Consider the following 22,020-nt stretch of genomic DNA (forward strand, 5'->3'; position numbering starts at 1 on the left):
TTTCATACATAAGATTTTTGCCTGAATTTCTGATCTGGACCGAGTTCCTGCATATGTTGTGGACTCAGATATACATGAGACTCGGATTTAGCCTAGGCTGGTAATCCATTTTCGTTTTACATGTATACATAGCCCTAGTTAGGCTAGTTTTTCTATGTTGTCATTGGTTTTGCCCGGACGGGTAACCTGACACATTTAATCTGTATCTGATTAGCTCTTGCAAGCATTATCTATTTTTGGACTTATGTATGAAATAATTTTGCAAAGATCCATCAGAAGAAAAGGTTAATTGGTACGAAACTGTTTCAATGATATAAATGAATTATGAATTCTGATTATTCGTACATTTAAATGTTACTGACGTGAAATCGTTGGATTATGTTGTAATCAGGTTAAGGTTAAATTACGATGTGCAAATAGCTATTAAATGAGTTTGGTATGTTAATGTGTTAAATTGTGGAAGCTTACTAAGTAATTCAGATACTTACTTTTGTTATTATTTTTTTCTATAGATTTTGAACATTTAGATCGTGTTTATTGGATCATTAGAGCTCACACATGTCATCAACTATCATCAGTATATTTTGAAGTCCTAGTTGTTGGTTATATGTGGCATGTATATAGGATGCTTATTTTGTGAATGTTTGGACATGTTTTGTACTTAGGTCGCAAAAGCTTATTTGTGTAAAGTTGTTTCATGTATTGAAAGTTTGGTTGTTTTGGCAATAACTGATAAAGGTCAAGTTGAATTGGTATTTAGGTTATTATATGGTATCATGTTGTAATGAAAATGTTGTTACTTCTTGATGTTTGAATGGATGAAATGTATTACTTTTTTTTGAAATTGAATGCAAATTTAATTGATATTGGATTGTGGTGTCAATGAGGGCACATTGGTTAGATTTTTAAGTGATTGATTAGGTGATATTATTGTCTCTTTTGTGATATGTGAATTTGGCATGAAACGAACTTTTTAAAGATAAGATTTTGCCATTTTTGAACTTAGGTATCGATATTTTGGCATCTAGTATCGATACTTGACCATATGAACAATTTTCAAACAAACAGGATGCCAAAATGGTATCGATTTTTATTTAAGTATCGATACTTTTTCATAAAATTTCGGTACCATAAAATAATTATCAATGCCCTTATTTTGCAAAGAAAACATAATTGAATTTTGGTATCGATTTTCAAAAAGGTATCGATACCAACTACGAGTTTTCGTTATTAACTTTAAAACTTTAAAATTTTTTGTTTAGTAAAGTAGTTAACGATTGTTGAATTTTATCGTAGCACCTTTTTACTCAAGTCTGGCGACCGGGCTAGGTAAGGGGTGTTCTTGTAGAAAAAAGATGCAAAGGTAGCTGAAATCCTACCTCAAGGATGTACAATAGAAGAATGAAGCTAGGAGCCCTACCAAGATTGTAAGGTAGGTCATTGAAGCGGTATATACCTCGAGGACAGACAAACTCAAACTTGTAGTTTTGAAAGTGCAAACCACTACATCGTGATAACCTCTCCAACTCTATATTGTGGTCCAAACTTTTCTTGAACCATCTCTTCACCCTCAGAAAATTTTGAATTCAAAACATTGATGTGAAAAGAAAGTGCAAGAAAACCATAAAATGGAAAAAAAGAGCAAGAAAACTATTAAAGCATGGAAACCCAATTCCAAAAACCTCTTTTAATAAAGGCTAAGGAGCAAAACTTGCTCTGGAAGATTTGTGAGCATTTCGTAATGCCTTAGCATGTGGTAACGCTCTCCCAAATCTGCCACTCCTCATACCAATAAAAGTGACACATTTCCCACCACTTAATAATAGTCCTTTCTCCCACTCCTTAAATTGGCATTTATTACAAATCTTTCAAATATTTGTAAACTTTAGAGCTCTTAAAATGTTCTTCAATTTTATCTAAGTTTAGATATCCACACTTCTCGTGAAAGATACACCTCATACCAGTAGGTACTTCGCATCATTACAAGTTACCTCACTACATCCAAAGAAATCCTTACAATCTCAGCTAACAACTCGTAGAAGTTTAATACCTCAGGGAAGGTCACTATACAACCTTCCCTTCAACTAGGGGGAATTATTATACCTACATCTCACAAGCCCTCCTCGTGAGCCCATGACCCCGCAAGTCAACACATTTGACTAAGAAGGCACTTTGTGAGCACAAGACCTCACAAGCCTAAATCGATAGGACCGCATGCCTAACACAGACAAAATATTTTCCATTCATACATATTTGTTCCCCAGGCCTGAGAGCCCACACTACAATGACAAAACATCAATAGGTCGACTACATTCCAGTGAGTTTGAAACTAATACATGGATGATATGTGGCTCTTGGGGAACTATCAGAAACAATCCTTTGAAGGGATTAACATGGGAAAAAAGCCAAAACATTCATTCCTCTAGCACATTCTACTCTCCCCTCTCTTCACCAACCCTTTTTGGGCATCCACATCTTGATTGTCTTAACCTTCTTGCGCCTCTCCACCCATTGGTTGAATCATCAAAAATCACCATCTTTTAGTATTATGTAGCCATGTTGGACTCCAATAAATCTCGAATAAAGTTAGGTCAAACTTTTAAATGGGAGGCAAAACTTTCTCGATCCTATTTTCTCCATCTACAAGACTTAAACTTAAAATCTTACTCAAGGGACATTGAATTTCTTATTACTTTTCTCAACAAATGGTGATTATATCAATTCTTTTTTTTATATTTTTTTACTTTATGTTTTCGTACAAAAATCTGAAAAATAAAGTGAATATGTAATCAATGTGACAATTTAGTAACTAAATTTTATATTATTTTATATTATTTATTTGTTAATGTTTGCATTTTGTACATATTTAGATAAAAAAATTAAAATAAATAAAAGTAAACATACAAATATATAAACTTATCTACTACTAATAACCTATAAAAGTAACATATTTTAATCCTATTTTTAATGCATTTTTGGGTGATTAATTATGCAAATTAGTAAATTTGATACTCTTAATCCTTTAAATTCATGTTTCTATACTTAAGAGAGCATTTAGGAGTGAAATGAGTAAAAAAAGAGCCAAAATCAGACCAAAAGAGCTATTTTCAGGATCCACATAGCCTGGACATACGCTCGTGTGCCAGCCTGTGTCTATTTCGCACCTTACTTCCCAAATACGCAAAAAAAACCCCATTTTTTAGGGTTTCTAAACATTCTAAAGTCTATAAATACCCATTAAAAGAAGACATAATAGGGAAATCAGAGAAGATCAAAAAAACACTCGAAGAACAACATCGGAATCAACTCGGAAGCAGATCTCCATCTCTCCTTTTAATTTTTTTTCAAAATTTTATTGAGTGTCTTTATGTGTGGTTATTCTGACTTTGAAATGTTTACATTTAGGATTATGAACAAATTCCCTAGATACCTAGAGAGTATAAAACCTATGATGAATCCTTTTATTTAATTTCTGATTTACATGATAAATACTTGATTATTGTTCTCAATTATGTATGCTTATTTCTTGTTTTAATATTTCTGAGATATTAATTCATGTTTAATGTGTTTATTTAAGTAGAGCAAAAGTCCTTGTTTAAGAGTAGATTTAGCATAATTGAGTGGAGTTGCATGTGATCCTAGAAATAGGACGACATAAATCTACCAGATTAGAGTCAAATCTAATAGGGGAATCCACAGGTCGAGTTAATGCGACAATGGGGCTTTTAATTAGATAAAGATTTCAATTAATCAACCTAGAGTCAGTTGTTCTTTCTCTCGAAAGAGATATTAACATAATTTAGGAATTTTTACGGTTTTTAATTTAGATTCATAATAACAGGAGAAGTCTAGGTGGATTCTTTCCTAGGTGTTTTCGATCTCATTGCTTAATTTTCAATTATTTCCTTGATTCTGTAATAGCCCGATTTTAGGCTTAGTTGAAACAGTGGTTTTGGGACCACGAATCCAACGTAGAAAAAAAAATTTATTACATTTTCATGGTCTACAGTTTTACGAAATGATTTCTTGAAAATTTCATTCGAAAATTTTGATGTTTGAGCACTCAATTTAGCAAAAAGGACTAAATTGTAAAAAGTGAAAAAGTTGAGTTCTACATGCTAAAGGTGTCTAGTTGTTATGAAATTTTAAATTGAAGGTCCTTAGATGGTAATTAGACCATTTATTTTAAGTTGGACAAAAATAGACATGAGGTAAGAGAATTTTAGTATTTTGAAAAAAGGGTATTTTGGTCATTTGGTAATTAATATTGTATGAATTACTTTAATATTGCATTGTTATTTATGTAAATAATGCATTGTTATTTATGCTTTAATTACTTTAATATTGTATGAATTATGATTGACCATTGAGCATGTTCGACAAAGTTACGACAATCTTGAAATCCCGATTGAATCTTAGGAATAGATAGGATACAAATGTCATGACATTAAGGTTACCGAGACTATGTGTAAGACCATATCCGGGATATGGCATCATTATGAGACTTTGTGTAAGACCAATCCTGGGATACGGCATTGGTGTGGTACTATGTGTGCGATATACCCCAGTATCCTTCAGTATTCCAAGTGGTTCAACGGGAAATGAAATAAAAATGTCAAAGTTGTGAAAGACTATAGTAAGTTGTAAATTGGTATAGGTATGTACATAAAACTCATACTTAATGAGCTTGATATGTGATGAATCCCTCGGTAAGGTTATGATTGAGTAAGTTGGATTGTGAGATTTATAATGACATTTATGTTAATTTACTTCAAGTAAATTGTATGTTAAATGTAAGTTTATAATGCTTATTATTTGCATGGGAACTTACTAAGCTTTAAAGCTTACTACCCTTTTCTTTTCCCTTGTCTTATAGTGTCACCAAGCCAGCTCAGGGATTGGAGATTGTCGGAGATCCAGCCACACTATCAACTTATTATTTTGGGTACCAAAGAATTTAGCATTTTGAGTTATGGCATGTATAGGGACTTGGTTATTTTGTTATGTGTCATAATTGATTTAGCCTAATGTGTTGGCCTATATTGGTTGATAATTCATTTTGTAAACGGTCATATGGTATTAGCTAATATTGGTTTAAGTATATATGCATACGATGATGTTTCCATGGATGTGGAAGTATGCATGATTGAAGTTGATAAGCAAGTGATGTTGATGTGTGGATATCTTGATTGTGGCTGAATTGGCTGAATGTATGTACTTGGAATGGTGCTATGTTTTGTTGTGTAGGTTTGTGCATGGAAAGGTGACAATATGACTTGGAAAATAGCCTTATTTTTGTCCACACGGGTAGACACATGGGCGTGCATCTAGGTCCTTATTTTTGTCCACACGGGTAGACACATGGTCGTGTGTCTAGGCCGTGTGTGACACACGGCTCGCCCCATGGGCTTGTGTTCCATCTGTGTGTCCCCTGCACCTTAATTGTTGCAAAACAGAATGCTCAATATTGAGCACACGGGAAGAGACATGGGCGTATGCCTCAGCCGTATGGATGACACGGCCTCAGGCACGGGCGTGTGCCCTGGGAGTGTGAAGTCTGCACCTATTTTATGAAAAATTATGAAAATTAAATCAACCACATGGCCTAAGCACACGGGTGTGTGTCTTGGCTGTGTAACTTTAATTTGTTCTTGGATGACAAACAGTGAGTTACACGAGTTAGGGACACGAACGTGTGTAACCACACGGCCTGCCCACACGGGCGTGTGACTCTTAAAACATGAAAATTTTTTTAAGTGTTGTGAAATTTTTCAAAATTCTCGGTTTAGTCCCGAACTGCTTCCAATGCATGTTTTGAGCCTCGTAGGCTCATTTTAGGGACGATGTGAATGTAAATGAAAAGTTTTAAATTTGGATGAAAATTTACGTCTCGATTTTGTATGTCTGCTTATGTTTAAGTCTGGTAATGCCTCTTACCCTGTTCTGGCGTCAAATATGGGTAAGGAGTGTTACTGATTCATTCTCTGTTGCATTCTTAGTTAGATTAGTTTAGTAAATTTAAATTAAAACACAATCACTCCAAATTGTCGGCTAAATAATAGAAAAACAGTAATTACTAGTACTTTTAGTCCTTGTGGTTACGATATTCCCTACTTACCATAGCTATATTATTGTTCGATAGTTGCGCTTGCCTTTGTCGTATTTATAGTTAATTTAGTGACCATCAACTATCCAAATAACAACTCGATTATTTCTATCTTTTTACCTAAGCTCAACTCAAGTCGAGATGTGACATTTGTTTTATAGAGTTTAATGAAAAATTAAATATATAAATAAATGAAACATTTTTCATATTTTCAACTATTACAAATTATATATCAAATAATTACCCATTAAAAACTATGCTGCTTAAGTTATAATTACATTTAAAGAGAATATCTTCATTGTTAAATAAATCAATCCAAGAAAATTTGCTAAAATTATACCTTTGAATAATTTTACTTAAATCACATAGATTTCTGTAACCTACACTCATTTCAGAGCGAAATGTCGTTCACTTCAAAGAACTGCCGCCGGATTTTTGGCTAATATTATCGGTGGCTTTTACCCTTAATAGCTCCACCTTGGACGTGCTGTTGTACCCATCTCTTGGCTGATTACCCTAATATGAACATCGCTGTTAGTCTCTTCTTTTCTTTTTCGATAATTTTATTGTAAAAGTACAGAAATGAGCCCCTATTTTAGCTTTTTATGACCAACCATAAATCTTGCTTTCTGCAATTTTAACGTTTCTTCGTTTTCTTATTTCTTTAACTTCGATTTCCACTACTAATGTTAAAACTGAATTGCACAAATTTGGACAACGCACACGATATGTTAGTAAATCCGAAAAAAAAAGCATAAAAAACATGACGTAACAGATTGGGACATGATTAATGATTCATGTATCATGCTTGTTTTTAAGATACATTTAATCACTTATTAAGTTTATATTTTACAAGATTGACATTGAAGAAGACTGAGATATAATACATATTATGGGTTGTAAAAATCATTGGTAATGAGAACTGAAGCCTAAAATGTAACAATCTCAAGCATTAAAACACTGTGAAAGGTGAAAGGACCTATTCACCTGAAATCACTATTCAGCATGATGTAGTATCGAGTCTACCGCTGGAAACCCGAAACTTAACTCGACTCGACCGGTTTACTCACTTCTCTTAAGAGATGAATTCTATCGAGGCTCAGATCGGATCCCGGATATGAATGCTTGCATCCTGCAGGGCCAAGAGTAGTGCTCTTTATTTTATTATACTTTTTTGTAGTAATTGCATTGGATCACGAGGTTATGATTTTCAGTAAAAGACTTACTTTATTGGTACTTAATGACAAAGCCTCCCCAATGTTTCCCACAGAGTCAAACTAAACTATGAGATCTAAAAGTTCATACATATCACAAATCACAAATCACAAAAAATGATTCCCTTCAATATCCAAGTTGATGGCTATATCAGCCCTAGATTTTGCTGCCACTATTGCTGAAGACAGCAATCGAGAATAATGATGGGAAGCTTATAGGATACAATATGGTAATGTGGAATTGGCAGACCTTCTAATACAAGGTAGACAGAGTTTCTCAATGGTACATAAGAGTCTGCAATCTAATACAACAATCTTACTATTCATTGATTATTCATACATGTGCAGACTCTTCGATTGTTTTGAGATTACAAAGTAAAATTGTTAAGAGGTATCTATTTCAAATGAAGTCATAGCTCTTAAGCACATATATCCAATCTGAACTATGAGCTAAATAATTCAAGCAAAGAGTTGTGTTAAAAAGTTTATCAAATTGTAGCTTTAGGAGACACAAAGTCGCAAACACTTGGGTATCAACTGAAAAAAGATTAAAAGATCACTTTTTATTCATTGGGCTCACAACAACGCAGTAACCAATACTAGGACTCCAAAGTGCCCAATTGACCCTGTCATTACCGTGGTAAGACGAGATATTGAAAGCTACTTCTCTAGACTATCTATATCAGCCTTAGGTAAAGGCAGCTGCATACCGACTAATCCAGAACCAAAATTCTAACAACAATTATTAAGCCTACAAACAAATTTAGCCACGTATGAACATGTGCAACCATTCAGAAATACATATAAACACCATCTCAGAATAGATGTATAAGTGTGGTACATCTAGTTCAAGCTGATTTTTTTTTTCTTTTTGTTTTGATTCTTTTTCTTTTCAGGTTTATTCTGTTAAATATAATATAATATGTCAGACAAAAACCACAAAGGCTTCAGTCAAATACTGACAGTTGTAAGTCTATTTTTGGGTGCTGGTAGAAGCAGAGAATTTAAGGAAAAATAGATAAATGCTCACTTGGAGAAGTTCATAATTTCTTCATGGAACCTTCAATTTTCTCAGCTGCATCGTACATATTCTTTGCTTTGACCTCATCTAAAAGTAAACGACATGTCCGATAGTTTGGTGTTATATCTTTTCTAATCATCTCTTCAAACAAGTTGTAAGCCCACTCACTTCTACTTGCTCTACAAAGTCCATGAATCAATAGTGAGTAGGCAGAACTATCAAGACTTAGATGATGCTTATTAACCATATCATTCAATAGTTTGCTCAACAGGTTATCTATCTTCCCAGTTTTAAAGCATGACTTCAGCAAGGGGTAATATGTCTGAACTTCAGGCTTGCAAATTTTCAAATTCCCCATGTCCTGAAGAAGAGATAGGGCCTTCTGTTGTTGAGCATGATGACAAAGCATGGCAATCATGCAATTATACGTCGATGTATTGGGGGAAACACCTGTCTTCGGCATCTCTACCTCAAAAACCTTAATAGCATCTTCAACTTGGCCTGCTCGCCCCAGCGCATGGATCAAGCAGTTGTAAAAAAGCGTATCAGGTCTACAGCCTGTAGCTTTCATTCTTGAAGCAATTTGCAAAACTTCCTCAAACCTCTCTGCCTTTGATAGTGAGCACATGACAGTGGTAAAAGTAACAACATTGGGAGGACAACCTTGGACAACCATTTCATCAAGGAGTTCATAAACTTTTTGAAAGTTGTATCGGCAACAATAGAACTGGATGATAGTTGAGTAGCTAATGACAGAAGGGTGACAACCATGTCCTCTCATCTCTTGAATTGTCCATTGTGCCTCTTCAACTCGATTGATTTTGCACCAACCATGAATGAAAATATTAAATGTGTAAGCATCAGGTGCGATGTGTGACTTAAGCAGCAAGAAAATTTCACGGGCCTCTTCCACATTTCTCTCTTTGCAAAGGGTGTCAAGAAGCAAGTTCATTGACTCTGTATTCTTCTTCAATCCGAAAGTTTCCAATTCATCAAATACCCTCACAGCATTTTCCCATTTCCCTGCACCAGCAAACCTTCTCATAACCTTGGTTATCGTGTTAAGCGTAACAAGGTGACCTTGACGCATTTCCTCCAAGAAGTCCTTCATTCGATCCATTTGTTTCATTTTACCGAGGATATCAACCATCGTATCATATGCCTGATGAGAGTGCTTATAGTCTGGGCGAGATGCTGCCCATTTAAAAGCACCCAATGCAGATTTCCAGTCATCCCTGAACCGGTGCAGCAACTTATCAATAAGATCATGGGAAAGCTGTATGGAGTTACATTCTCCATCATTCACGAGACACTGAAAGACTTCATCCTCACTGGTCCCAGCATGAACTTTACTTACGAGAACGTCAACGTCACAACGTCCTATGGCTCCGGAACCTGATCCAGTGTAGTGAGAAGATTCCACTGGCAGAGCAAGACTGGAACTTTCATGGGAAGCATGGAAAAGGGAACATAATATTGATGGTTTGACAAGGAACCAAATACTTCTAAGGCAGTTCTGTAAAGGGTACATCATGGAGAAGTGCCCTCAAAATAAAATTCAGTTTGGTCCTTACAACTGCATATCCAAATGAATAAAAGCATTAGCCTTTCTACTTAGTTCATCGATAATCCATAACAGCAAAATAATAAAATATGACCTCGACCTATAGAAAACTCCCCACTTAAGCCCTTATTCTTTTATTCAGTGCAATAACCACTTGTTATTTACTTATTTAGTATCAAGCCGAATTTGGGTAAGAAATGCTGGCATAGCTAACTACTCGGTTAACCCATATATGCAGGCAGCCATGATGCGGCAAACATGTGAACAAATTTGATGACAGAAAAAATACAATGCATAAATGAAATTAAAGAACTCCATATTGGTTTAGGCATTCTATCAAACATCTTCCATCCATATTGTTGTTTTCTCATGACCAGTGGCAAAGCCATGAAAAACATCATGCGCACAGAAAATGCAATCAACAATTGAAAGAGACAAACCTTCTCGAGTAACATGCAATATAAGGCTAAGACATTGCTCGGATTCCAAAAATTATATAGAAAATCTAAAATCATTTTCAAAAGTCTGGGTTCGTAAAAAAATAAAAAGTATTCTTTTAGCAATTATATTCAATAATTAAAATTGAGATTTGGGTTTTGCCGATTTGAATCTTAAATAGTTTTATAAATATATACATATAGGAAAAATATTAAATGTTAAATTTGCAGCTATACAAGTGAAAAATAAAATAAGAAACTAAAATGCAACATAGTGTACCTGATTAAAAAAAAGGTTTAGGAGGATGTTGGAAATCCATCACTTAGGCTGGACACTGGGAGATGTACTATCGAGGGGTAGATGTGTGTTTTGGGCCTATCACCAACTCTGTTGAGAGAATGAAAGGATGAGGCAGTTACATGGGCTTGCGGTAACGCTGCCATCAGCCCCAACTTTTCTCTTCATATGCATTCTCAGTTTTGGTAATTGCATATTGATAGTATCTCGATAGTAATTAGTATTGATAAATTTTGGATAAACTACATTCTTAGCCATCCAATTATTAGTGTACATTATGACCCAACTACAAAATTGGGCCTTGATAATTTAAGGAAAGCTCATTGTTCTCGCTTAACTTGTTTGCAAAATATTATTCTTTTAAATCATTAAAATTCGCAATTATTTTTCCGTAAAAGAAAAAACTTCATAAATTCACAATTATAATGAACATTCATATCTAATTCATAGTTTCTGCGATACTGAAATGAAATTGAGAAAACCGAATGGGTTGCCCCGAATCATTCGAAAACCCATATCCCTTCTCATTCAATTGGGTAAACTTGAAAGCAAATAGCACCAATTAAAAGGGGAAAAAAACGACAGCACTAATTTGATTGATGTATAAACATCATTTTACTTCATAACATCAAACTGGTAAACTTGTTCACTACATCTTCAAAACTGCAGAAATGTAAACATGCAAGGGGTAAAATCATTGGGTTTTTTATTCCATATAACAAGAAGCTTCTCTCAAACACCTCATATTCTTTAAACCAGAAACACAACTTCTTCACTGGCCTTCAAAAAACGTCAACATGCTTTGGTGGATGCCATGTGAACGATCAAATCAATCACACGAGAACTGCAAAAACAAGACAAGCTTTATCAAATAACCAGGATTTCAAAAAGGGCATAGACTTCAAAAAAGGAAATAAAGTGGAAAGCATTCTTTACCTGTAACCCCATTTGTTGTCGTACCAGGAAACAAGCTTCACAAAGCTCCCGTTTAGAGCAATACCAGCCTTGGCATCAAATATGCTCGACCTGTGTTCCATTTCAGGGAATTGTTATAAATAAATGCAACAAACACTAAAACTCATCATTGACAAACAATAAAAATAATGGTTTTTAACTTGCCTGCTGTCACCAACGAAGTCAGTGGACACAACATCTTCCTCAACGTAACCCAAAATGCCTTTAAGCTTGCCCTCAGACTCTTCCCTGAAATCATTAGAGATCATGTATGAGATATTTTATAATAATATAGCAGAAAAGCAATGGTGTCTACAGATGATGTTATTATGATAAAACTTGCTTGATAGCAGCTTTGATCTCATCATAAGATGCAGATTTCTCAAGCCTAACGGTGAGATCCACAACTGATACATCAACGGTATGAACTCGGAATGACATTCCAGTTAGTTTGCCATTGAGGGCAGGAAGAACCTTACCAACAGCCTACGTATTCACAATACCATCGGGTACATATATAAGAACTAGCATAGCAAAATAAGAAGGAACTGATCAAAATCAGATTGAAAATATACCTTGGCAGCACCGGTGCTGCTAGGAATGATGTTGAAGGGACTGATCAGAATCAGATTGAAAATATACCTTGACAGCACCGGTCCATCGACTTTCTTTTGGGTTGCTGTTGACCAAAATAACTTGTTTATTTAAATACGAGCATTAACCCATTTTGATATTAGTTAAATAAAAGGTAAAGAGCTTTATTACCAGTAATGGCATGAATGGTAGTCATGAGACCCTCAACGATTCCAAATCGGTCATGGATAACCTTAGCAAGAGGAGCAAGACAATTGGTAGTGCTGCTAGCATTGGAAACAATGTCAAGCTCTGGCTTGTAGTCTTTCTCGTTTACACCCATTACAAACATGGGTGCATCTTTGCTAGGGCCAGAGATCACAACTTTCTTAGCACCACCCTGTAAAACGAACAATCAATTCCATTCAATTTCAGTGAACACTCCAGTTGACTCAAGCAAATATATATAAAGAAGAGAAACCTTCAAGTGAGCAGCAGCCTTGTCTTTGTCAGTGAACACTCCAGTTGACTCAACAACGAACTCAGCCCCGGCTTCAGCCCATGGAATCTCCTCAGGGTTCCTAAAACCATACAACAATACAATTAAAAAAAAAGGGGGGGGGATAAACTGATAAACATAGATTTGAAATGAGATTCCATAGCTATCATTTACCTGATTCCGAAAACAGTGACGGGTTTTTCGCCGAAGAGGAGGGTTTTAGAGTCTTTGACCTTAAGATCATGGTGCTTCCATTGACCGTGAACGCTGTCGTATTTGAACATGTATGTCTGCATTTTCCCCGCCAATATAATTAATACAAAAAAAAAAGAATAAAAGTAGAGGCAAACAAAGCTTCTTGAAAATGTTAATACCATGTAATCGGTGGAAATGAAGGGATCGTTAACGGCGACGAGTTCAACATCGTTCCTCTGAAGAGCAACTCTGGCAACCAAACGTCCGATTCTTCCAAATCCTGCACCATTTTTTATTTTTCCCATGCTTAGCATCTACTCAACATTTTAATCATTGATTTAACCTATTTTCCCCCTAATAAAGTAAAATTATTAGATAAGAGAATTACCGTTAATCCCGATCTTAATCTTCTTGTCCGAAGCTGCTTAAATCAAGTCAACGAATGATCAAGAAAACTCAATGAAATAAAAAACATATTAACAAAACCAAAAAAAAAAAAGATATGAAATTAAGTAAATTACCCTAAACCCTAGACATAATTAACAAAACCAAATAATTGCAACCAAAAAAAAAAGAAATTAAGTAAATTACCCATTGACGATAACGAGGGAAGTAGGAGAGTGCAGATTCAAGATTTTTTAAGCTAAGCAGAAGGTTTAATAGTGAGAATTATCGCAGAGAAAAAAGGGCAATGTGAGGTTACTTAAAGGGTGGAGATGAAAGAAAAAATTTGGGAGTGAGACATGATTTAGCGCTATGGTTATTTAAAGGGTGTCACATGGAGATGGTAGCGGTTGTTCTCAGTCAAAGAAAACTACTTTTTGAAAGAGAAGTTTTGTTTTGGCGGAATCTTTTTACATTTTCTATCTCTCAAAATCATTTTACTTTTTTACCCCTCTAATAATATAATATTTTTAAAATATTAATTACAAATATTTAATGATTATATTTAAATATTTAAAATATAGTTTAAATATTTTAATTAAATTTTATAAATAATTAACATTTATTACTTAAAAATATTTAAAATTTATATTTCATAAATTAAAATATTAATAACAAGTTATAATAATTTTTTAATATTCTTACTAAAATATAATAATATTAACTAATTTAAATGCTAAAGTCCCTTTGAATACCAAGAGTGTTTTCCATAGAGTCCTAGAGAGAGCAGTAACTGCTGCAGCTTGGGATGGAGGATAGTGGTGGCTATGAGAGGAAGAGCAGTGAGGAGATCTCTTTGTTAGCTTAAGAACTTATCCAATTATCAGTTAAGAGATCAATGGTGGTGCCGAGTGTTAAACCGAGTTTGATATGCTCGGTATGGACAAAAAAGGCTTTCAATCAGGAGAGTTTTAGGGCACAGTTGAAAAGCCTATGGAAAACTAAGAAAAAATTCGCGATACAGTTGGTAGGGCAAAATCTATTCCTAATTGATTTTGATTTAGAAGAAGATCTAGAGACAGTTATGGAAGGGCGCCCTTGGTAATTCCTTAAATTTCTTATTTTATTTGATCGTTTGAGTAGACCGATTGAACAGGACCAGATTCGACTTATCTCTTCGCTGTTCTGGATCAAAATTGGATTGTGTTTCCCAGAATTCGACAAGAAAGATCTGTTGCATGCTATTGGGAGCACCTTTGGAGGAGTTATTAGGTCTGAAATTAATGGTGATACTTGTAGACTTAGAATCAACCTGGATGTGCAGAAACCCCTCAGGAGGGGTATTTTTGTTTCAAGTGACAATAATGTTAAATTATGGATTTCTTTCAAATATGAAAAACTACTGATCTTCTGCTTTGGTTGTGGCAGAATGGGTTATGGTCTTAATGACTGTTTGGTGATAGGACCTGCAGAAAAAAACAAAGTTAGAGGTGATCCTCCATATACTATAGCACTAAAAGCTGAATCAAATTGGGTTCGGAAAGAGAGTTTGAAATTTAATGCCCTCGCAAAAAAATTGGGTTCACAATGTTCTTACACAGGAAGTTTGGACCAGGAATTCAGTGGCACTGGAAAGTTCGCTAAACCTATTACCTCACAGGGAACCACACAGTGTGGAATGCAGCTGGCGAGTTGGGAAGCAGGGTTAAAGGACCATAAGATAGATTTTAACATGATGGAGATTGGTATGACGACTGGAAGCAATAATGTGGCAGGGAGTTTCTTCACAGCTCCTAAGAAACAGAGTTGGAAGCAGCTGGTTCCAGCAAAACTGCCAGAAAATAGGAAGAGCGAAAGAGTGGTGGGTAAGAGGAAATCTCCAGAAGATGCTAAAAGTAAAGACCATATTGGAATGTTGCATGAAGATGGATTGAAAAGATCAAAGAAAGAAGATATGGTCAGGCAAAGAGAGCTTTTAAAAGATGCAGTGACAGAAAATGAGGGACAAGATGGGGTTTCAAACAATTTAGGATCAGCAGCTGCCAATAGGCAAGCCGACCGGACATAATGAAAAGCATCAGCTGGAATGTCCGTGGGTTGGAGAGCCCACGGGCAAAAACGTAGGCTGCGGTACTTGCTAAAGTAGCACAATTCCCATATGGTCTTCTTGATAGAGACGAAGTTAGATGGGAAGTGTATGGAAAGGGTGAGGAGGAGTTGTGGTTTTATGAATGGAATTGACGTTGCAGAAGAGGGGTCTCGGGGCTGGCTGTGTTTAACTTGGAAATGAGACATCAAGGTAGCTCTGAAGAGCTATTCGAAGTGGCATATTGATGTTACTATAAATGAGGAAAGTGTCCAAGAAGAATGGAGGTTTACAAGATTTTATGGCTCACCTTATTTGAAAGATAAGAAAATGGAATGGAACTTAATTAGAAGACTAGGCAAAGAACAGACTCACCCTTGCTGGTTGGTGGCGATTTCAATGAAATCTTGTATTCTTTCGAAAAAAAATGGTGGAACGCCAAGGGATCAAAAGAGAATGGAGGAATTTAGGGAGGTTCTAGTGGAATGTCAACTAATGGATATTGGGTACTCGGGGGTTTGGTTCACATGGGAAAGGGGGAATCTGCCAGAAACAAATATTAGGGAGAGATTGGATAGAGGGGTTGCAAATGATAAATGGATAACATTATTTCCAATGGGCAGTATTCAACATCTTCCCTATTCAACATCAGATCACTGCCCCCTTCTCATCAGCACAAAGGGTGCTCCAAACAACATAGGCAGTTCAAGATTCCACTTTGAGGCCTGGTGGACCATGGAGGAGTCTATCGAACAAGTAATTAAGGAATTTTGGGAGTCATCCTCATGGAAGTTAAATGAGAAACTTGAAGGGCTCCAAGATCAATTGAAGGAATGGTCATGCAGAAATAGACGAAAATGGGAGGGTCTAAAAAGGAGGTTAACTGAGGAGCTGGAAATCTTATTGGAAAGGGAAAGGGACAATGAAACGTTGGCAAGAATTATTGACACGAAAATCCACCTGAACTTGGAAATCGATAAAGATGAGTTGTATTGGGAACAACAAGCTAAAGCAAACTGGCTCAAGTCAGGGGATAAGGAATCTTCCTACTTTCATAGGTATGTCTTAGCCCGTAAACGAGCCAACATAATTACGAAACTGGTGTTAGATGATGGGGAAGAAATTACCGATGGAACAGAGATTAACGAGAAGGCCACGATGTTCTTTCAGAAGCTGTTTTCAACAAAGGAAGCAGGGGATCCAGTCCATCTGTTAACAGGCATTGAAAGAAGCATCTCTCATGAGGTTAATAAAGGCCTCGTATCTCCTTACAGTGAGGAAGAGGGATGAGCCCCACCAAAGCACCAGAACCGGATGGGTTTCCAGCGCTATTCTTCCAGAAGTACTGGCACATAGTAGGGAAGGATGTCGTTGATTTCTGTTTAGGAATTCTGAATGATAGAAAGGAGGTTAAATCCCTAAATAAGACAGATATTGTGCTCATCCCAAAAGTCCCTAAACCCACAAAACTGGTAAACTTTAGGCCGATTAGCTTATGCACAGTCAAGTATAAAATCGTGGCAAAAACAATTGCAAACCGCTTGCAAGAGGTCATGGGCAGTTGTATTGACGAGGCACAAAGCGCGTTTGTCCCGGGGCGACTTATTTCAGATCATGTGCTTTTAGCCTATGAACTCCTACACACGTTCCGACAAAAGCGCACAGGGAAAAAAAGGCAAATGGCGGTCAAGCTTGATATGAGTAAGGCTTACGACAGAGTAGAGTGGGATTTTATAAAAGAAGTAATGTTAAAGATGAGGTTCGCAATAGAACTGGTGGAATTAATTCTGAAATGCATCACTACAGCTTCTTATGCATTAAATATTAACGGAAGGAAGGGCAAAATTTTTTATCCCTCTAGGGGACTTCGACAAGGTGACCTACTAAGCCCGTTTCTCTTTCTTTTTTGCAGTGAGGGCCTCTCATCCCTTATGAGAATAGCTCACAAAGAGGGTATATTAAAAGGTGCAAAAGCAAGCAGAAGGGGGCCAGAAATATCCCATTTATTATTTGCAGACGATTACGTACTGTTCGATGAAGCAACATATAGGGGTGCTCGAGTTTTGAAAGACATACTCAAGGAGTACGAAAGTTGTATGGGCCAATGTGTGAATTTTAGTAAATCAACGATCTTTTATAGCTCGAATACACCTGAAGAGAAGAAAGAAGAAGTATCATCATTGTTAGGAGTACGGTGCTCCACAAATCCTGAGAAGTATTTAGGACTTCCCAATATGGTGGGCAGAAGGAAAAAAGAGCCGTTTCAGAACTTAATCGATAGAGTCTTAGTACACATTGAAGGTTAGAGTAACAGGTTGTTATCACAAGGGGGGAAGGAGGTCTTCATAAAATCAGTCTTACAAGCAATACCAACCTATGCTATGTCTTGCTTCCTTTTACCTAACTTATTATGGGGAATGCTCGAAAGTACTATTGCTAAGTTTTGGTGGCAAAAAGGATTTGGGAAAAGATGTATACATTGGTGTCAGTGGCGGTACTTATGTCAACCTAAAGATGAATGAGGGGTGGAGTTTAGAAGTATGGCTTTGTAACACCCCTAACACGTATCCATCGTCGAAACAGGGTTACAGAGTGTTACCAGTACATACAGAACATTTACAGATTAATCGAAACATTACTATTCACTTTTTGAAATCATATATATAACGACCTTTATTTGGGCCCTCGAAGCCCAACATGAAGGTTAAAATCAAGTTGGAGCTCAACTGATTTCTCATAAAATTTTTCACTTAATTTTTTAATTTTTTTTAACACCCCTAACCCGTATCCTTCGCCGAAACAGGGTTACAGAGTGTTACCAGTACATACAGAACATTTACAGATTAATCGAAACATTACTATTCACTTTTTGAAATCATATATATAACGACCTTTATTTGGGCCCTCAAAGCCCAACATGAAGGTTAAAATCAAGTTGGAGCTCAACTGATTTCTCATAAAATTTTTTGCTTAATTTTTTAATTTTTTTTTAAATTTTACTTGTGAACAGTACCCACACGCCCGTGTGATTAGGCTGTCTGGATTCCACACGCCCGTGTGGCTTGGGACATGCCTATGTCCCTTGTCCGTGGAGCTTTTTGTTTATGACATCATCATCAATTTAGGGGCACACGGCCACATGGCATGCCCATGTCCTAAAGTCGTGTTCCATACACGGCTGAGACACACGGCCGTGTCTCTACCTGTGTGGTCAATATCTAAGCTATTTTCCAAGCCTTGGTCAACCTTAATCTCTTACACACTTATACAAAATCAAAAGCATATAACATGGTATTCATTTAATGATTAAACATTCTCAATTAAACTAAAAACATAGCATTTGTATGTCATCATACATGTGTCTCTCATACTCATTTTACCTTGTCTATTATGGTACCACTTATACTTTTATACCATGATTATCATCTTACCAAATATTTTCAGCTTAATCATCAAGCATTCATATTTAAAGCTAGATCATATCTTTATAAAATACTACATTTCAGATGCACGGAATAAAATACTTGCCTTAGACATTTCAATCCAACTTCATACCCAACAAGCATTATATTGAAACTAGTCATATATATACATGTCATGATATGTATCATTCTCATATTGTTTTCTTATAAACATATATCATTTGTTTTCCTCCTCCTCCTCTCCATTCCACATCCTTAATGTATATAACATTCTTGTAAGTACAATTTCACAATTTACTTATTAATGCTCACATTAAGCTGTTCACACGAGTCATAATCACTCAGTTATTTAAAATTCGAGCTACAGAGATCCAAATTAAGATCCGTAAATTTTCCCTGAAACTAGACTCACATATCATTCCACTATAAAATTTTCAGAATTTTTGGTATAGCCAATTGGTACAGTTTATTCATTTAAGTTTCCCTTGTTTCACTATCTGACAGTTCTGACCTCTCTTCACTAAAAATTAATTATATCACAGTACAGAACTCGGATAATGTTCTCGTTGATTTCTATTGAAAATAAACTCATTAAAGATTTTAATCATATAAATTTTAGCCTCTACTTAATTTTATCCAATTTTTGGTGATTTTCCAAAGTCAAAACAGGGGAACCCGAATTCATTCTAACCTTGTCTCACAAAATTCATTATATCTCATAATTTACAATTCAATTGCTTACACCGTTTCTTCTATGAGAAACTAGACTCAATAAGCTTTAATTTCATATATTATTCATTCTCTAATTAAATTTTTAAAATTTATGGTGATTTTTCAAAGTCAACCTACTACTTCTGTCCAAAACTGTTTTAGTTCAAGATGTTTATTACCATTTTTCCTCTAAATTTCACAGGTCATACAATTCAGTCCTTACTCAATTAGCCCATCTATTAAGCTAATTTTTCTAAATTAACATTTTATTCCATCATTCTAAACTATTACACAACCTTTGAAAATCATAATTTTAACACTAAATCTTAATTCATAACTTTTTCACAATTAGGTCCTAAAATCAATTTCTATTGAAATTACTTGATAAAATCATCAAACAACAAAATCAAAGCTTCAAATTCATTTTATTTCATCATAAAAAGCCAACACTTATCATTGATAGCTTTTAATTTTGTTCATAAAATCAAAAACTAATGAGTTAAACACTTGGACCTAATTGTAAAAGTCACAAAAACATAAAAATCTCAAAGAAAAGGGCAAGAATTGAACTCACAGATGTCAAAGTATGAAAAACCAGCAGCTTTCTGACTTCCCATGGCGTTTTTACTGAAGAAAAATGATGATATCTCTAGATTTTTCAAATTTGTCTTGTTTTGTATGTTTAATTTGCAAAATTTCCCGTTTTGCCCTTGTTTCTCCTTGTCTTTTTTGCTGATTTTCTTGCCCAACCGTCCGGCCCATACAATTTGGGTCCAATTCTTTTTAAATCCCTCATTTTTAATCACTTAAATTATTTAATCACAATTTAATAAATTTTGCACTATTTTCAATTTAGTCCTTTTTAATTAATTGACTAACCAAACGTTAAAATCTTCTAAAAACTTTACTACTAACTTAATAACACTCCATAAATATTTATAAAAATATTTATGGCTCGATTTATGAATCCGAGGTCTCGATACCTCGTTTTCAACCCAATTTACCTGATTAATTCTTTTAAAATCGCAAAATTCACTAATTAAAAATAATTCTTTTAAGTTAGTGCTTGGCCTATAATTAGTGCTTGGCCTATAATTATTATTTGTTAAAATTTCTAAACTTACTCGTCGGATTTAGTGATATCGAATCACTGTTTCTGACACCACTGAAAATTTTAGCTGTTACAGGCTTAGTTCAATTTAGCCCTTTTGGCAAAACAAGGGTAGAGACTCTTACTCCACCCGAACTCACTAGTAGCACAAGTTTTCAAAGCAAAGTATTGTCCGGAAGACGACTTCCTGAACTCGCGTTTGGGGAACAATGGCTCTTATACCTGGCGCAGCATATGGGCAGCTAAGGGTACACTGGAGAAAAGCCTGATTTGGAAAGTTGGTATGGGTACGAGCATTTCAGTTAGCAGTAATGTATGGATTCAAATTACAAAAAATTAAGATTATCTTCCGTTATTAATAATTTGCATTATGACAAAGTTTCTGAGCTTATCAATAATTATGCACGAGAATGGAATAGAGATTTGATTGTTCATACCTTTCCAGCAGCAAAAGCTGATCTGATCCTCAAAATACCACTAGCGTTGGAACCTCATGAGGATTTTAGGGCTTGGAGTGGCGAACATTCGAGAGAGTACTCCGTCCAGAGTGCTTATAAACTATTACAAAGCCTCGATCCTACAACTTATGCTTTACAAACAGTCTACAGAGATTTCTACAGAAAACTATGGCGCCTAGATCTACCCACAAAGATAAAAATTACAATCTGGAAAACCTCGTGGAATTTCCTTCCTACTCGGGCAAATATGGTGGGCAGGAAACTAGCAAATAGTCCAGCATGCCCTAGGTGTGAAGTGGAAGCAGAAACGATGAACCATCTCTTTCGAGAATGCTCTGTTTCAATTAAAGTATGGGAAGCATTGTAAGTATCAAATCTGTTACAGTTCTCAAATTTAGAGTTCGATCAGTGGCTTATAGAGATCTTCGCTCTTGTCTCTCTGGATCAGTGTAGAATTGTGTGTGCTGGGATATGGGCTATCTGGGAGGACAGGAATGCTCGAGTACATGACAAAACAAACAGATCTGGTCAGGAGATAGCGAGTTATGTTCGTCGTTATCTAAGTGAACTCGATGGGGCTAGAATAAACATCCTAAGGACTCTTAAGGAAGTTTTTAAATGGACTCACCCGCAGGGACAGGCAGTGAAGATTAATTTTGAGGATGCTTTTGATGAGCTGAACCACCAGTCAGCGTCGGGATAGTGGCCAGAGATAATAAGGGATTCGTTCTCATCTCCTGTTTAGAGATTCACAGGGATTCGTTCTCATATTTTTATATCTAGATTTAATTATATTGGGTGACCAAAAAAATTACTAATAGTTAAGTGATCATTTTGTTAAGTTTTTATAATTCGATAGCCAAAAAATCATAGTTAAGTGACTACTAATATAATTTAATCTAAATATAAAAATATGAGAAATAATTATTATCTTTTATGTATATTATATATTTCTATAAAAAAAACTTATTTAACATAATTATATAT

The 22,020-nt window shown here is 35.5% G+C and overlaps 2 protein-coding genes across 8 annotated transcripts; both read right to left on the minus strand.

Moving 5' to 3' along the window:
- Positions 1–6,870: 6,870 nt before the first annotated feature.
- Positions 6,871–10,820, minus strand: LOC107886515 (pentatricopeptide repeat-containing protein At3g04130, mitochondrial). Of its 3 annotated transcripts, none has more exons than XM_041098581.1 (3): positions 10,623–10,820; positions 8,351–9,917; positions 6,871–7,238 (listed from the first exon to the last, which is right to left on the minus strand). In XM_041098581.1, the coding sequence occupies exon 2, from the start codon at positions 9,873–9,875 to the stop codon at positions 8,361–8,363; it is 1,515 nt and encodes a 504-aa protein (XP_040954515.1). In that variant the 5' UTR covers positions 9,876–9,917; positions 10,623–10,820; the 3' UTR covers positions 6,871–7,238; positions 8,351–8,360. The 3 variants fall into 3 exon arrangements, with proteins under 3 accessions (XP_040954515.1, XP_016665992.1, XP_040954506.1); XM_016810503.2 differs by lacking the exon at positions 10,623–10,820 and adding an exon at positions 10,346–10,598; XM_041098572.1 differs by lacking the exon at positions 6,871–7,238 and having other exon boundaries at positions 7,859–9,917.
- A 413-nt stretch (positions 10,821–11,233) lies between these two features.
- Positions 11,234–21,793, minus strand: LOC107886514 (glyceraldehyde-3-phosphate dehydrogenase, cytosolic). Of its 5 annotated transcripts, none has more exons than XM_016810501.2 (12): positions 21,662–21,793; positions 21,013–21,368; positions 13,250–13,282; positions 13,041–13,141; positions 12,841–12,956; positions 12,649–12,748; positions 12,360–12,567; positions 12,170–12,273; positions 11,938–12,080; positions 11,760–11,843; positions 11,577–11,666; positions 11,234–11,484 (listed from the first exon to the last, which is right to left on the minus strand). In XM_016810501.2, the coding sequence occupies exons 4-12, from the start codon at positions 13,041–13,043 to the stop codon at positions 11,433–11,435; spliced, it is 900 nt and encodes a 299-aa protein (XP_016665990.1). In that variant the 5' UTR covers positions 13,044–13,141; positions 13,250–13,282; positions 21,013–21,368; positions 21,662–21,793; the 3' UTR covers positions 11,234–11,432. The 5 variants fall into 5 exon arrangements, 4 of the variants coding, with proteins under 4 accessions (XP_016665990.1, XP_016665989.1, XP_040954523.1 ...); XM_016810500.2 differs by having other exon boundaries at positions 21,013–21,557; XR_001680784.2 differs by lacking the exons at positions 21,013–21,368; positions 21,662–21,793 and adding an exon at positions 13,453–13,648 and having other exon boundaries at positions 12,074–12,080.
- Positions 21,794–22,020: the final 227 nt, after the last annotated feature.

This window comes from Gossypium hirsutum, chromosome A03 (assembly GCF_007990345.1).
Source record: "Gossypium hirsutum isolate 1008001.06 chromosome A03, Gossypium_hirsutum_v2.1, whole genome shotgun sequence".
In the NCBI taxonomy this organism is placed as follows: Eukaryota; Viridiplantae; Streptophyta; class Magnoliopsida; order Malvales; family Malvaceae; genus Gossypium; species Gossypium hirsutum.

Coding starts and splice junctions, on each gene's coding strand:
- LOC107886514 (XM_016810499.2), bottom strand. Junction 12,274..12,359: donor TACCATTCATGCCATTACTG/GTAATAAAGCTC, acceptor TTTGGTCAACAG/CAACCCAAAAGAAAGTCGAT. Junction 12,081..12,169: donor GCAGCACCGGTGCTGCCAAG/GTATATTTTCAA, acceptor GTGAATACGTAG/GCTGTTGGTAAGGTTCTTCC.
- LOC107886515 (XM_041098581.1), bottom strand. CDS start 9,875: ATGATGTACCCTTTACAGAACTGCCTTAGAAGTATTTGGTTCCTTGTC.